A 14,414-nucleotide genomic window follows, 5' to 3' on the forward strand; every position below is an offset into this window, starting at 1 on the left:
AAGCAGCCACGAGGTCACCTCCGAGCCATGGCAGGGCTTGGGGATCTCCTGGGGGACGTCTCCTTCTCTTCTGCAGCTTCCCACGGCTTCTTCTGCCTGCCCCTCCTCGTCTGAGCCGCTGTCCCAGGGAATCGTCACAGGCACAGGATCCCCATGGAGCCCGAGTGCTCACAGAGATTTTGGCAAGGGTACCGGATTTTTGGCACCCGTGGGAAGGCTCTCCATGCTTTCAGGGGCCGGAGGTGAACCTTTGGTTGTGCAGCCTCTGGATCAGGGCGATCACCAAGAGAGCAGTAAGGAGCTGCTCACCCGTGTCTGGGCAAAACCTGCTTCTCCTTCCTCCTCTCTCCTAAGGCTTCAGACCCGCTGTGTCCCGAGCATCCCTGCGTGCTGCAGGGCATCAGCCCTCCCTGACAGCTCTGGGATCATGCCACTTATCCCCTTCCCTCCCTCCCTGCCACATGCCAGCAGTGCTGGGCCTGGCTGCTGCAGGCTTTGCATTCCCTGCGTTCCCCTGCTGTTTGTGCCTCCCTGCACCAGCACACGGTGTGGGAGCAAAGGCTGCCAGGGAGGGGATGGGGAGAAGGACAACAGCCCCTCGCCAACATTCATGGAGGAGGAAGGGAATGAAGCCCTGTGCCCAGCAGACACCCAGTGCTTGGGGCCAGGGGCTGCTGCAGGGCCAGGCTCGATGGGAGTGGGGAAAGAGCAGGAGACCCTGAGAGGAGAACAGCAGCACCAGCCAGTGGAGCAGCACAGGGCAACCAAATCCAGTGAATTCCACAGCTCGGGCTGTGTTGGTTTGCTTGGCTTTTATAGAGACGGGGCAACTGAGAGGTGTTTGGAAAGATTTTATTCCATTATCAGTCTCGATGAATAGTGAGACACAAGAGATGTAAAACTCAACCCCATCCTATCAGAAGCTAACTTACTTCTTGGTTACAACACTTTATAAATGTTTTTCAGCCTGTTAGCTTTTGCCACACAATGCTGCTATTACTTTTACCACCAATCACTTCTGTTTTCCCCCCACTATGGCCTTCTGTCCTGTGGCCTTGGGTTCTTTACAAATCCATTTCCCACAGGGCAGCAGGAGCCGAAGGGATGAGTGAACAAAGGCCGAGCTACGTGAGATGGTGCTCAGGTGCAGAGAAGCTGCTGGTGAGCTATTCCTAGTCCAGGTTAATTTAGGTGCTGCTGCTTTTCCTGTTGCAGCTGCCAGCCTGTGCCACTGCACAGCCACCTCGGGCACTCCCAGAGCTTTGGGGTCACAGATGAGATGTGTGTGTGATACATGATGGAGCACCTCTGCTCTGGAGCCAGGCTGGGAGAGACAGAGGTTCAGCCGGAGAAGAGAAGGCTCAGAGAGACCTCAGAGCCCCTTCCAGGACCTAAAGGGGCTCCAGAGAGCTGGAGAGGGACTTTGGGCAAGGGATGGAGGGACAGGACACAGGGAATGACTTCCCACTGCCAGAGGGCAGGGTTAGATGTGATGTTGGGAAGAAATTCTCCCCTGTGAGGGTGGGCAGGACGTGGCACAGGTTGCCTCGGGCAGCTGTGGCTTCCCCTGGATCCCTGGAAGTGTCCAAGACCAGGCTGGGGCTTGGAGTAACCTGGTCCCAGCATCACACAGGGGCCACGGCCTGGGGCTTCACCCCCCCAGCCCCAGGAGAGGCGGGCAGAGAGCGCAGGAACAGGCGGGGCACCGGCAGGGCACCGGCAGGGCACCGGCAGGGCACCGGCACGGCACCGGCACTGCAACGGCAGGGCAGCAGCTGGCACCGCGGGCAGCAGCTGGCACCGCGGGCAGCCCGGCACAGCCCCGGCAGCCAGAGCGGAAAACCAGTGCGGGGCCAGTGCGGGACTGGTAAAAACCAGTGTGGGACCAGTACAGAAACAGTGCAGAACCACTACAGAACCGTGCGGGATCAGTGCGGGACCGGTACGGGACCAGCACAGAACCCGTGCAGGACCAGTACAGAACCAGTACAGAACCAGTGCCGAACTAGCACAGAACCCGTGCAGGACCAGTACAGAACCAGTACAGAACCAGTGCCGAACTAGCACAGAACCAGCACAGAACCCGTGCGGTACCAGCACCGAACCAGTACAGAACCCGTGCGGGACCAGTACAGAACCAGTACAGAACCAGTGCAGGACCAGTACAGAACCAGTACAGAACCCGTGCAGGACCAGTACAGAACCCGTGCAGGACCAGTGCCGAACCAGCACAGAACCCGCACAGAACCAGTGCCGAACTAGCACAGAACCAGTACAGAACCCGTGCCGAACCAGCACAGAACCAGCACAGAACCCGTGCGGTACCAGCACAGAACCAGCACAGAACCCGTGCCGAACCAGCACAGAACCAGTACAGAACCCGTGCGGTACCAGCACAGAACCAGCACAGAGCCCGTGCCGAACCCGCGCCGTTCTGGCGGACGCTGGTGGCGGTGCCCGCCCGCGCGGGGGCGCCGGGCGCTGGCTGCGGTCCCCACGGCCGCGGCGGCGTTGCCCCTTTAAGGGCCGCGCGGCCGTACCAAAACAAAAGCGCGGCGCGGCCATTGGCTGCGGGGCGGGCACGTGCCGCACAGCTGGGGCTTCCTGCGGCCGGGGCCGCGCCGGGCCCGACCGCGCCTCCGCTCCGGCACCGGCACCGACACCGGCACCGATACCGATACCGGCACCGGCCCGCCATGGCGCACTCGGCGCCGCTCGGCCTCCTGGAGCAGGGCTGCCCCATCCAGGTGGAGCACGATCGCAAGCGGCGGCAGTTCACCGTGCGGCTCAACGGTAAGCGGCGGCGCTCGGGGCTCCCCGGGACGTTACCTGCTGCCCTCTGCCCGCGGTCCGGCCTCGCTGGGGGGGCCCAGATTCCCGTTCCTTTTCAGCTCTCGCTGTTCCCCCCCCCCCCCACTTCGCCCCCCTCCCGTTCTCTCCCCCCTTTCCCCTCCCTGTTCCTCCTCCCCGTTGCTCTCCCCCTTTTTCTTCTTGTTCCTCCCCCTTTTTCCTGTTCTCACCTATTTCCCGCATTTCCCCCGATCCCTCCTCCTCCCGTGCCGCCGTGTCCCACTGCACTTTCCCCCGTACTCTCCCACCCTGCCGCGGTGGGACCCCCCCCCCACCCAGTCCCCCCCAGCCCTTCCTGAAACCTTCTCGCAGGGGATCCGGGCATCGCTCGGCTCCCTCGCTTGGGGTCGGTGTGCGGAGCCCGATGGTGGCACGGGCACGTTCGGGGGCACTGCCCGGGCCCCCCCCCGGAGCAGGTGCCTTTGGGGGATGTGGGGGCGCGGTGCCAGCTCTGGGGACATTCCTTCAGGGAAGCCCCCCGGGAGCTCCAGCACGGTGGGTGCCACGGTTCTGTAGGACCAACGACACGGATCCAAGCTGCCACAGCCACCTGTGGAGCTCTGGTGACACAGTGACCCCCCCAAAAGCTCTGTCACATATTGGGTGGAGTGAACAAAGGGAAAAAAAAAAAAAAAAACAAAAAGTAGGTGCCACTAAAATTTCTCTGTGGTGCACTGATTCTTTCCCAGCCTTCATCTTAATGGTTAATTACAGATAGTGAAGGATCCCAGCATCTCTTCCCCATCCATTTGTCGTGCTGAGAGCTACTCTGGGTAAAACTGCCTCGCTGCCCTGCAGAAATTGCAGGGTAGCTGCCTTTAAAAAAAAAAGAAAAAATAACGTATAGTTCAGAAATCATAGGGAATGCAGGAGGCTTCGTCGATAAAACAACAAGAATAGTCCGGATTTTATTTTAGACTTCTCTTCCTCCCCCCCCCCCACCCCATTTTCATTTCAACCACTAATTACAAAGTGCAGGCTGGAAGCTCAGCAGTGGTGGATGAGGAAGGAGGAGACGGGTGAGGAGAAAACAATTTCACCAACTGCTTATTTCAGCCTGAGATCAAACGAGGTCCCAGGTGCCGGGTCCCCACTGCCACCACCAGAGCATTGTCCCAGCCAGTGAAGCTGGTGTGTGCAGGAAATAGAGGGGACAGCCAAGGGTCAACAATTATTAGGGAAACGTAATCTTTTATCGTGGTTTTCTGGATAAAAGCTCTGCCAGCCACACCATGGGCCCAGCAGTGTTTGGTGGCTGAGTGGGGATGAGTCGTGACTGGAGAGGGTGAACTTTGAGAGGGAGAGAATCAGCTGTGGGAGTCGTGTGTGAATCAGCACAGAACTCCTGATTCAGGAGGGGGTCGTGGCATCACAGAATCCCAGGGTGGTTTGGGTTGGAAGGATCCTAAAGCTCATCTCATTCCAGCCGTGGGCAGGGACGCCTTCTGTGTGCCCTGACACGGACCAGGTTGCTCCAAGCCCCATCCAATGTGGCCGTGGCCTCACCCAGGTGAATCCCCATGATCAAGGCTGTGTTTTTTTCTGGGAGTTCAGGGAGTCTGAGCCCTTTTTTGCGAGTTCAGCCGAGCTGAGCAGTGTCCTGCTGGGATGGTGTCCGTGCTGCTGTGCTGACAAACATCCACGTGCAGTGGGTGATCCACCTCTCCTCCTCCTTGTTAGGCACTTGCTGGTAGCAGCCAAGCCCTGGAAGCTGGTCAGGAGATAACATCTCTGTGGGAGTGCGTGGCAGGGTGTTTATTTCCTGCACTGCTCTTTGTTGCTCCTGGCACCATGAGCATCACTGGTGTGGAATGCCCTGGGAGGTTTTCCCTGCAGCAAGCAGGGAATGCCAAGAAATGGGTCAGACAAAGATTTTGGCATCAAAGTGACCCCCGTGTCCCTCAGGGAGCACTCTTGTCCCGTGTCACTGAGCTGTGGTAGAGATGAATAGCAGTTTGTGGGCTTTCAACTCTCCTGTGATGTTCCTGATTTCTGGATGATACCCTGGGAAAACATGGATGCACCAGGCACATGGACCAAACAGCCAGACTTTGACAGCTGGTGGTTTATGGTGGTGTGATGCTGGGTAGAAAACTTTGCATGGTGATGAATTTCTGGAAATCCCTGGAGCAGGAGGCCTGAGACAGTGAAAGCTGTGAACTGGTTGTGAAAGTGTTCATTTTCAGCATCATCCTGTGTTTGCCTCTGCACCCCTGTGTGACCTCGTGGCAGGACTTCCTCCTTGTGCACAGGGGAGATGAATTGCACTCGATTTTTTGGGGCTTGCCCTGTCTTTTCTTTCTCTGCTGCTTCCTCCCCTCTCTCCCCTCATTGCTGCAGTAGCTGCTGAAACTCTGATAGGAGCAGCTGCTTCACTTGAACGCGTTCCCTTTCCCCTTGCATCCCAAATGAAGGAGCATTTAGAAGCTGAAAGTAAAGCTGATTATAACCAGACCTCACTGAGCCTCGTTATCCCTCGAGAGGAGGGCAGAAAGACACCCAACAGGATTTGTAATGGGCTAGGATGTGACTAACAGCCTGAGCCAGCCAGAAACCTCCCTGGGCAGAGACTCTCTTGGAAAACATCAATTTGTCAAAGCTAAAAGCTTCCATGGGAATCATATAGGCTGGTTTTGTCAGGAGTAGTTGGGTATTTCTTTGGCTCTGAGATGAAATTTCAGGTCAAAACAAGAAACCCAAAGGGAACCCCCACGCCAAAGCAGTTGGCTGGTTGGTCCAGCTGCTGGCACAGATGTTTGGGGCAGGGGAAGAGCTTTTAGCAGCAGCTGCTGTCACTTCTTGATGCCCATCACACCCATCAGGCTCTCGTGCATGGAGCAGCTCCAGTTCCTCAGGGATGCTCGAGCTTCTCGCACATTCCGACTCCCGTTCATCCAACGCTTCTGCTGGCTGCAGCACACCACACTTCCCAAACCTCCCACTCCTCCCCAGCTGCACTCGGGCAGGATTTTGGCTGGAAGCTCCTGCTTTGCCCACTGCTGATCTGAGTCTCAGGAGCTCCCTTGTCCAGGAGCCCAGGTTTATTGGGAAGACTGGAGCAGGTCATGCCTTGGAGCTTTCCTCCCTGATGGGGCAGATGCTTTCCAGGAGAGGGGGGAAGGTGCTGAGTTTGCAGCAGGGACCCAGGGATCTGCATCAAAGACATCCCTGCTCCTCCCGTGCCACAGGCGCCTCCAGAGAGCTCCTAAACAGGAAACTGCTCCAAACCAGCCCCCCCCCGCTGCCATTCCTGCGAGTGAGGCCCCTCCACGAGGGTTGTGCTGTCTCCACTCTGGCTGTTGTGCTCTGTTGTGTTTTCTCTCCGTAGTAACGTGCCAGTAGCTCCCTGGGGAGTGAGGCCAGCCCATGGCAGGCAGAGCTCCAGCCTGGGATGCACAAGCTCCTCAGGACTTCTTGTCCTCTCAGCCCACCCCACACGCAGCATTTTTTTTTTTTTTTTTTTTTTTTCCCCCACTGTTTGGCTCAGCAGCAGAAGACCTGAGCTGCCTCCTCCCCCTGCTCCTGGGAGATGGGGTTGGCATTTGTTCTGTCCCCTTGCTCCCAGGGAATGGCTTTGCAGCACTGTCCAAAGGGGGCTGGGGCACAGAAATTGGCCTTGCAGGCAGCAGCCAGGACCCTGCCCAGGTCCTGGGCACACAAAGGGGTATCGTGGGCTGGGGTTGGTGCAGGGGGACAGGGAGAAGGGAAAAGGGAGAAGGGACAGTCCTGCAGTGCTGCAGCCTCCCCTCCCTGGGTACTTTGTGTATGCCAGGACAGGGGGCAGTGAAGGATGGGCTGGATGGGGTGCCTGTGTCCTGCCAGATGCCTGACGTGTCCCTTCCTCAGCTGGGCTGGGGCTGCTCCCCCGGGCTCCTGAGCCACCCAGCCTGGGCACTTGTGTCTGGCATCAGGGCTGAGCCCACCACTGCTCCCGGTGGAAACAAACCCTCCATGGAGAGCAAGGTTAGACCTGGTCCCTTGCCCAGCTCCCAGAAAAGCTTCCCCTTCCCTGTGAGTGGAGGGAGGGGACAGAGGGCGAGCAGGGCACCAGCTGTGCTGCCCTTGCTGCCATCCTGCTCCTCTCTGGCTGTGCTGGTTTGCATCGACTCCACTTCCTCAGTGCCAGCGAAACTCCGGGGCAGGCTCCCGGGGCTCTCTGTGCCCAGCTCTGCCAGTGCAGGCTGACACTGCTGTCCCAGAGCCCAGGGGGTGGCACGGGCTGCAGCCTGGCAGGAGGTGTCTCTTATGCCGTGTTGTGGTGGGGTTTCTGCTTGTGCCCCCCCTCTTCGGGGGGATTGCACCGAGCTGGGGCTGGCTACTCCCAGGAAGGGCCAGCCCTGCTCCCAGCCCCCCTTCCAGCTTTCCTGGGAGCTGCTCCCACGGCCAGGGCAGCACACAGCACCAGGGCTGGCTCATTCCAAGGCATGGCTGTGACCCACAGGGCCCACACCACACCCTGTGGCACGAGTGTCCTTGGTTTCGTGTGCTGTGCCACTGAGGTGAGCGTGTGTGGATGTGATCGTGCCCTTGGCTGAGCTGGGATGTTTTTCTGAACTGGGCTCAGTTTCCAGCAGCACTGACTCTCTGTTGTAAAATCAGGCTGGTTGTAAAAATCCTTTCTGTGTGTGTGTGTTCATCTGTGCCCTGGTGGCACTCTGCAGCTCCTGTCCTGGCTGGGGGTTTCTGGTGCTGCTGTGGTACAGGGAATATTGAGGAAAAGGCTCTTCCAGGACATGTCTGAGATCCTCCAAACACTGCTTCACCTTCAGCTTTAAAATGCATTTGTGTCCTTGATACTTTAAACAGATCATATCTTTTAAAAGTGTATTTAAAGAAGAAAGATCTTTTGTTCTGTGGTCAATTTAGTTTTAAACTTCTCAAAGCTTCGGGCAGAGGCAATGGAAAGTTTTAGCCTGGGAGGAGAGTGGGGTGGAAGGGCTGGAACGAGTGAAAGCTGCTGTTATAAGATCATTTTACAGCCTTTGGTGCTGCCAGCTCTGCCCTTGCCACCCCTGAGAGCTGCCACCAAATGCTCTGCGAGGGTGAGGACACCTCATGCCCCAGCCTGGGCAGGTTTCTCTCCAGCAGGACAGGTCTGTGCTGCTGGGGAAGGGCTTCACCTGCTCCCTTGGCTTTTTTGGGGTGCCTGGATCCATGTGGAGAAACACTGCAGTGCTCCCTCTTTTCTGTCTGGGGGAAACCCAAAGCTTTTTGGTGAACCAGAGGACTGAAGCCTAGAAATACTTGGGGGAATGGCAGGGAGGGAAATTATTTATGTCCACCCAAGAACAATGTTGGCACAAAAAGGAGTGGGCAGAAACCAGCAGGAATAAACTCGGGCTGGAAATGTGAAGGTTTCCATCCAGTGTAGGAGAATTGGGTGTCTGCATAAAAGGGGCAGGAATAGAAGCTTGAGCTGCTTCTCTGGAAACACAAAATTCCAATGGGCTCCTTTCTAGTTTCTCTTGAGTACAGGGATGAGGCAAGCTGGGCTGGAGTTGCCAGCTGAAATGCAGTGAAATAGAGTGTACTGTGCTCAGCTAAAGCAGATCCTGAATGCAGGTGAACTTTGCAGCCCTTCAGCCTTAAAAAACCATTGCAGAGAAGGAAAAGTTCCCATTATTTTAACAAAACATGTCTCTTTGTTTGGGCTCTTGCATTTCTGAAAGTCACTTTTAAGTACAGAAACTCTCTAGAAATGAACCATTTGCTTTTGCACAGAAGGCTCAGGTTCTGTGATGAAACCAGAGGGGTGTTCTGACTCCTCTGATTTATACATGAGCTAAAACTTCTTTTTTCCTGTAACTGAGCTGCTGTGAGAAAGGTCAGGGTGTTGAAACAGGAAGCCTGTGTGTGTATACATGTAAATTTGTGTGCACAGCCCCCCTTGCACACCTGTGTGTGCTTTCCTGTGTGTTTGTGGGATTCACCTCCCCAGCATCCTCCCCAAAACATGTCTGGACAATGCTGCAACAGCAGACCAAGGAGTCTTGCCCTGTTTTATGTGCCACAACAACAAAAAAAAACACCTTTGCTGGAGGAGAAATTATTTAGCTGTTACCTGGGTCAGCTTTGTTGTTTTTCCCCCTTTTCTTTTTACTCTCCCCCACCATCATCACATCTCCTCCCTCCCCACAGCTGCTTTCCTACCCTAAACATGTGGTGCTGGCATCACTGATTCAGGGCTGGGTCAAAAACTTGCTCCTGCTCCAGGGGCTTGGAAAGGCCCTGCTCACACCTCGGGGGGACCAGTGAGGACATCCAGGTGTCACTGAAAGCAAAGCCACCACTGAAACCCAGCACCAGAGCCATCCCCACGGCACGAGGGATGCTGTAGCAGTCCCAAAACTGCCCATCCTGCTGGGGACTCTCAGGGGACATCCCAGCCCTCACCCCTCTGTCCCATCTCCTGCTGTGGATCCTCCAGGGACATCCCAGCCCTCAATCCTCTGTCCCATCTCCTGCTGTGGATCCTCCAGGGACATCCCAACCCTCAATTCTCTGTCCCATCTCCTGCTGTGGATCCTCCAGGGACACCCCAACCCTCAATCCTCTGTCCCATCTCCTGCTGTGGATCCTCCAGGGACACCCCAGCCCTCAATCCTCTCTCCCATGCCCTGCTGTGGGTTCTCCAGGGACACCCCAGCCCTCACCCCTCTGTCCCATCTCCTGCTGTGGATTCTCCAGGGACACCCCAGCCCTCACCCCTGTGTCCCCCCCGCTCAGGTTGCCACGACAAGGCCGTGCTGCTCTACGAGTACGTGGGGAAGCGGATCGTGGACTTGCAGCACACGGAAGTGCCCGATGCCTATCGAGGGAGAGGAATAGCCAAGCACCTGGCAAAGGTACGGCCCCAGCTGGCCACGAGGGCTGTTGCCATCCCAGCTGTGGATGGAGATCCTGGCTGAACCAGGCCCCGTCACGCTGGAATTGCGTGCGTGCCCCGTGGGAATCCTGCTCTGCTGGGAGATGGGGTGGCTGGCGGGGCAGATGGAAATCTGGGGTCAGACATTCTTGTTTTTTGTGGTAAGAGGAGCTGGGTAAGTGTCAGCAAATCCAGCCACTGGCCCAGGTTCAGCCCATTCCTCCTCACAGCAAAAAACCCTTGTGCAGGGGCTGATGGCTCACCTCAGCTCAAGCTGGACCCCTCCTCTCAGACCTTCAGTGCCCTCGTGAGCCCTCTGCCTGCCTTGGGCTGTGCAGGGAGAGCTGGGGAGCCATGAGCACAACGGTGGGGGGACTGTGGGGTGCTGCTTTGGGGGTACAGCTGCTCCCTGGCCCTGTAAGTGGGGGCAAAGGGATGATGAAGGTGGCCTTTACAGGATGGGCTGGGTCACCTGCAGCACAGCATGCACGGGGCTGGATGTGTTGAGGGTTAAACTGGGGATTTGGTGACATGGCTGTGGCGGGACAGCTGTGCTCTCCCCTCAAGCCTCTCCCTCCACCTGCCTCGCACAGGGGGTACCTGAGGGACTCCTGCTGCTTCCCCCATGCAGGTGAGGGGCACAGGGCTCCCACGAGGCCGGGGGTGTTGGTTGTGACCCATCTGATCTCCACTGGTTGCAGGCAGCCCTGGACTTTGTGGTGGAGGAGGACCTGAAGGCCCACCTGACGTGCTGGTACATTCAGAAGTACGTCAAGGAGAACCCGCTGCCGCAGTACCTGGAACACTTGCAGCCTTAAGGCAGGACTGCTCCCACACCAGCACACCTGGCCCTGACTGTTCAACACGGCCTTGGCTTCTCTGCAGTCTCAGGAAACCCCTTCCCACACTCGCCATTCCCGGTTTCTGTAGGCGTGTCTGTGCAGCACGTGAGCGTGGGCACCACCTCCTCCTCTCTGCCCACGTGTGAGCATGGCCACAGCCCCTGGGCACACGTGGTGCCCACCAGTGCTTTTGCCAAGCCAGGGGATAGAAGAGGGTGAATTTTCCACCAAACTCCATCGCAAGGCCAGGGCGTGACTTGTTCTGCACCTCATCCTCTCCCCTCTGCTTGGCGACAGCTCTGAACTTGCTGGGGGATGTTGGTTAGGGCTGGCCATGGGGTGCCAGCCCCCCTTTCCTCCTGGCAGCTGGGATTAAGCTTTGTGGGACAGAGGGAGGTGCTGGAGGAGCCCCAGCCTGGTGTCAGGTTCATCCCCTGCAGCACCTGGTGGGCACCACGCCATGTCCAAGCCCACATGCAGTACGTACAAGAACATGTGGACCATGGTGGCACCTCAGGGGCTTTGCTGCACCGGCTGTGGAGACACTGGGATGGTGACACCTTGGAGCCTAGAGACAAGAGCCGTGTGAGGAGTGGACTTGGACTGCAGAGGCCGTGGCAGAGTCTGTGCAGAGGAAGAAATGTGGCTGAGTTGCAGATGCTGCTCCCTGGAGATGCCAGCTCCTGCCCAGCTTCTGTACACAACCCTGAAGTGGCGTCCCAGAGAGCCATGGACTGTTATTCCTGTCTCCCTGCCCTTGGTGTGGACGCAGCCTGCTCAGGAGAAGAGACCAGCCCCACAGCCAGCCTTGGCCTAAGCAGTGAGGGACATCCCAGGGCACCAGGGTGGTTTCCTGCAGCTGAAGAGGAAGGCTTCCCCCATCTCCCTCTTCTCCATCTCTGCAGGCCCCATCAGGACATCCTGAGAGCAGCAGGGTGAGGCCTCCAGGACCTGCTCCTGGCCCATCTCCAGGGTTCAGTGCTAGAGGCACCTGCATCCACGTGGATTCCCTTGGCTTCTCCTTACAGCCCTTGGAAAGAAGCCCTGGCTCATGGCATTACCTGTCTGCTCAGGGCCTCCTCACAGCTCCAAGCTCAGGGCACTGGCAGCATCGTGGAGACCTTGGCCAGCAGCAGGAACACCCTGATTTCGTGCTCTTACCTCTGTGGATGATGATTCTGTAGCACAACCCAGCATTGCCACACTCAGATGTAGAGGTAACACCATGATGGCAGGGCACTGCCAGGTTCCAGCTTGCTGCCTGTCCTGCCTTGCCTGCGTTTTCCAGGGCTTGAGCTACACCCCAGAGCATCTCACACTGAGCTCTCAGGATTTTGTAGTGTGCCAAGGCAGGGCTACAGGGAGGTGATGGTGAGGGAGATGTTTTCAACACCCTCAGCCCTGAGCAGCCATTGGGGCTGCAGCCAGGCAGGACATGCAGAGCCTCTCACCTGGAGACCAAATCCAGACCTTGCTTAGCTCAGCAGGGACTAAAGTTTACAATCTGTGCCACGGAGTGACTGAAGCCCCAGGTGAGAGGCAGCTCAGCCCTTTCCCAGAGCCCAGCACAAAATCCATGGCAGCAAAGGCAAAAACTCCTACAAAATCTTCTCTCCTGGTTGGGGTGGCCAGGGATGGAGACCCTGTGCCGGGATTTCAGCCTGAGCTGTCCCTGGCCACCAGCTCGAGGGGAACCCTTGCTGCCTGCCCATGCTTTTGGGCTGCCCATCACCAGCACAGCGCAGCCTCTCAGGCTTCCAAATCTCCCAACCTCCATCCCTGCCCTGCACACTGCAGGCTGTGAGACCCCTGCCCATGCCCACCACCTGTGCCAGGGGCCAGAGCCACCTCTGCCTTGTGCTGCTCAGGAAAGGCTTCAAGCTCAGCCCTGCCTCTGTTTCCTTTCTATCCCCCTGCTGCTTATTTCACCCAGGCTGTGACCTTTTAGGGTGGCTTGGAGGGACTGGGAAAGGGTGACAGGTAACAAGGGGCTCAAGAAGAAATGTGGGCTGCTAAATGTTCCTCCTTTAACATGCAAAACACACTTCAACACATAGTTACAGGAGCAAGGCTGGCTCTGGTACTGCTGTGATGACTGAACCATCCCTTCTCTTGATTCCAAGGTGAAGCTGAACTGTTTTGTCCCCTGGAAGCCAAGATAAGACACTTGTGTCTTTGCCACAGCAGGGCTGGGTGCGATGTTTGAGCTCTGTCCTGGTTTTGTGCTCATTTCCACTGTGTGCAGTCTCCAGCAGCTCCCTGTTGTGTCAGCTCGCTGGAGGGTGTGCTGTGCTCGCTGTCTGGGCAGAGTCCCACGTCCAGCCTGGCTCTGGAGCCCCCGTGCTGCTCTGGCAGGAACCTCGAGCTTCCCGGCGCTGGATCCCCGCAGCGATCGCTGCCTTAAACCGGGCACAGCACACGGTTCTGCTGCTGCTTCCCCTCGAGGTGCTACAACCCCCCCGGCGTCTGACCTGACAGAGACGTGTGCCAGTGTCTGTGCCAACCATTTCTCTGCTGTGTCCACGCTCTGTCCCAGCCTTCCCTCCTCCCGGATGCCAGTGAATAGCAATACCCACAGGTGACCAGCGATGCCGCAGTCCACGGTGCTGCTGTGACCCTGCCACGGCTGGGTGGGACCCGGCTCGGGGTCCCTCGGTGCTGGGTAGCCCTCCCCTGCCTCCCCACCAGCTGCCTTTTCCCAGCTGGTCTCTGCAGAAAGGAGCTTCGAGTCCTGTGCTGCCCCTTGGTGCTGATTAAGCCTGGAGGAGTTTGGGATCCTGGACTCTCCCCGGGCAACAGGAGCGTGGAAGTGGTTTGGTTGAATACTGAGCTCCCCAAACCCGTTTGAACTACAGACCTTTGGTGGGTGGGGGAATGCAGGTGGCTGTCAAACCTGCTTCCACAGCCCCCAACTTGAAACACCCCCTCCCTCATCCGCTCTCCAGCGTTGTCTTCCTCTGTCCAAGGTTTCCGTTCTGTTGGATTCGGTGGTTACGATGTGCCTTTCCTTCTCAGGACCTGTTACAAATGACCTTTCTGCTCTTGTTTATGTTTAACATTTATCTTGATCCCTCCCTCTGTCATACTATAAAACATGAACATAATGCATGGAATACAATACAATAAAAGTGTGGCTTAACTGAGCTGCAGTGGCTGTGCTGTGCTGGAGGGAACCACATGCTCCCACTGCAACAATCAGTAGGTAAGAGGTGAAATTATTGTGTTTTATTTGAGGTCACAGGGCTGGCTGACCTCGTGATGACTGTGCAGTGCTCAGGGCGAGCAGGATCACAACTGGTTCCTCTCCTTTGCCAGCTGATCCAGCCCTGCTCACCTTCATTGTTCCTCCTTGGGATTTCAGGCCAGTCTTGGGGAGTTGTCCTGCAAATGAGCAGACACTCAGTGTTTAGGTCCACTGCTTTAAGATCAAATAATAACTGAAAATATGAAAATTAAAATATTTAAATATCCAGTTGCTGTGCTTGTCCAGAGCAAGGTGGGCAGGCAGCTGACTCAGAGGGACACAAGGCACTTCCCTCCTGGAGCCAGCACTCCCCAGGGCTGGGAGCACTCAGGATCCTAGCAGGGCGTTTGTGTCTCTTCCCAGTGCTGTGTGAAGGCTACAGAGGCTGAGGCCAGAGTTTGGATAACTCAAATTGCCGGGAAGGTTGGTGTGGAGAACAGTGATGATTTGATCCAGTGTGACAAGCTGCCCCTGGGCTGCAGCAGGAGCGTGGGGTTTGCTGCTCCCGAGGGAGTTGGGATCTGTAGCTGGGCTGTTGCTGGTAACACACTCTGTTTACATTCCACATTCCAGGCAGTCCATGCTCCGGCCTGTCCCAGCAGTGCTGCACGTT

General features: G+C 57.1%; 1 protein-coding gene across 1 annotated transcript; it reads left to right on the forward strand.

The window, feature by feature from the left end:
- The first annotated feature begins 2,279 nt into the window (after nucleotides 1–2,279).
- On the forward strand, nucleotides 2,280–13,700 carry NATD1 (N-acetyltransferase domain containing 1). Its single transcript, XM_053992100.1, has 3 exons — nucleotides 2,280–2,793; nucleotides 9,577–9,695; nucleotides 10,417–13,700. The coding sequence occupies exons 1-3, from the start codon at nucleotides 2,697–2,699 to the stop codon at nucleotides 10,531–10,533; spliced, it is 333 nt and encodes a 110-aa protein (XP_053848075.1). The 5' UTR covers nucleotides 2,280–2,696; the 3' UTR covers nucleotides 10,534–13,700.
- The last annotated feature ends 714 nt before the right edge of the window (nucleotides 13,701–14,414 follow it).

Source organism: Vidua macroura, chromosome 16, assembly GCF_024509145.1.
Source record: "Vidua macroura isolate BioBank_ID:100142 chromosome 16, ASM2450914v1, whole genome shotgun sequence".
Classification (NCBI taxonomy): domain Eukaryota; kingdom Metazoa; phylum Chordata; class Aves; order Passeriformes; family Viduidae; genus Vidua; species Vidua macroura.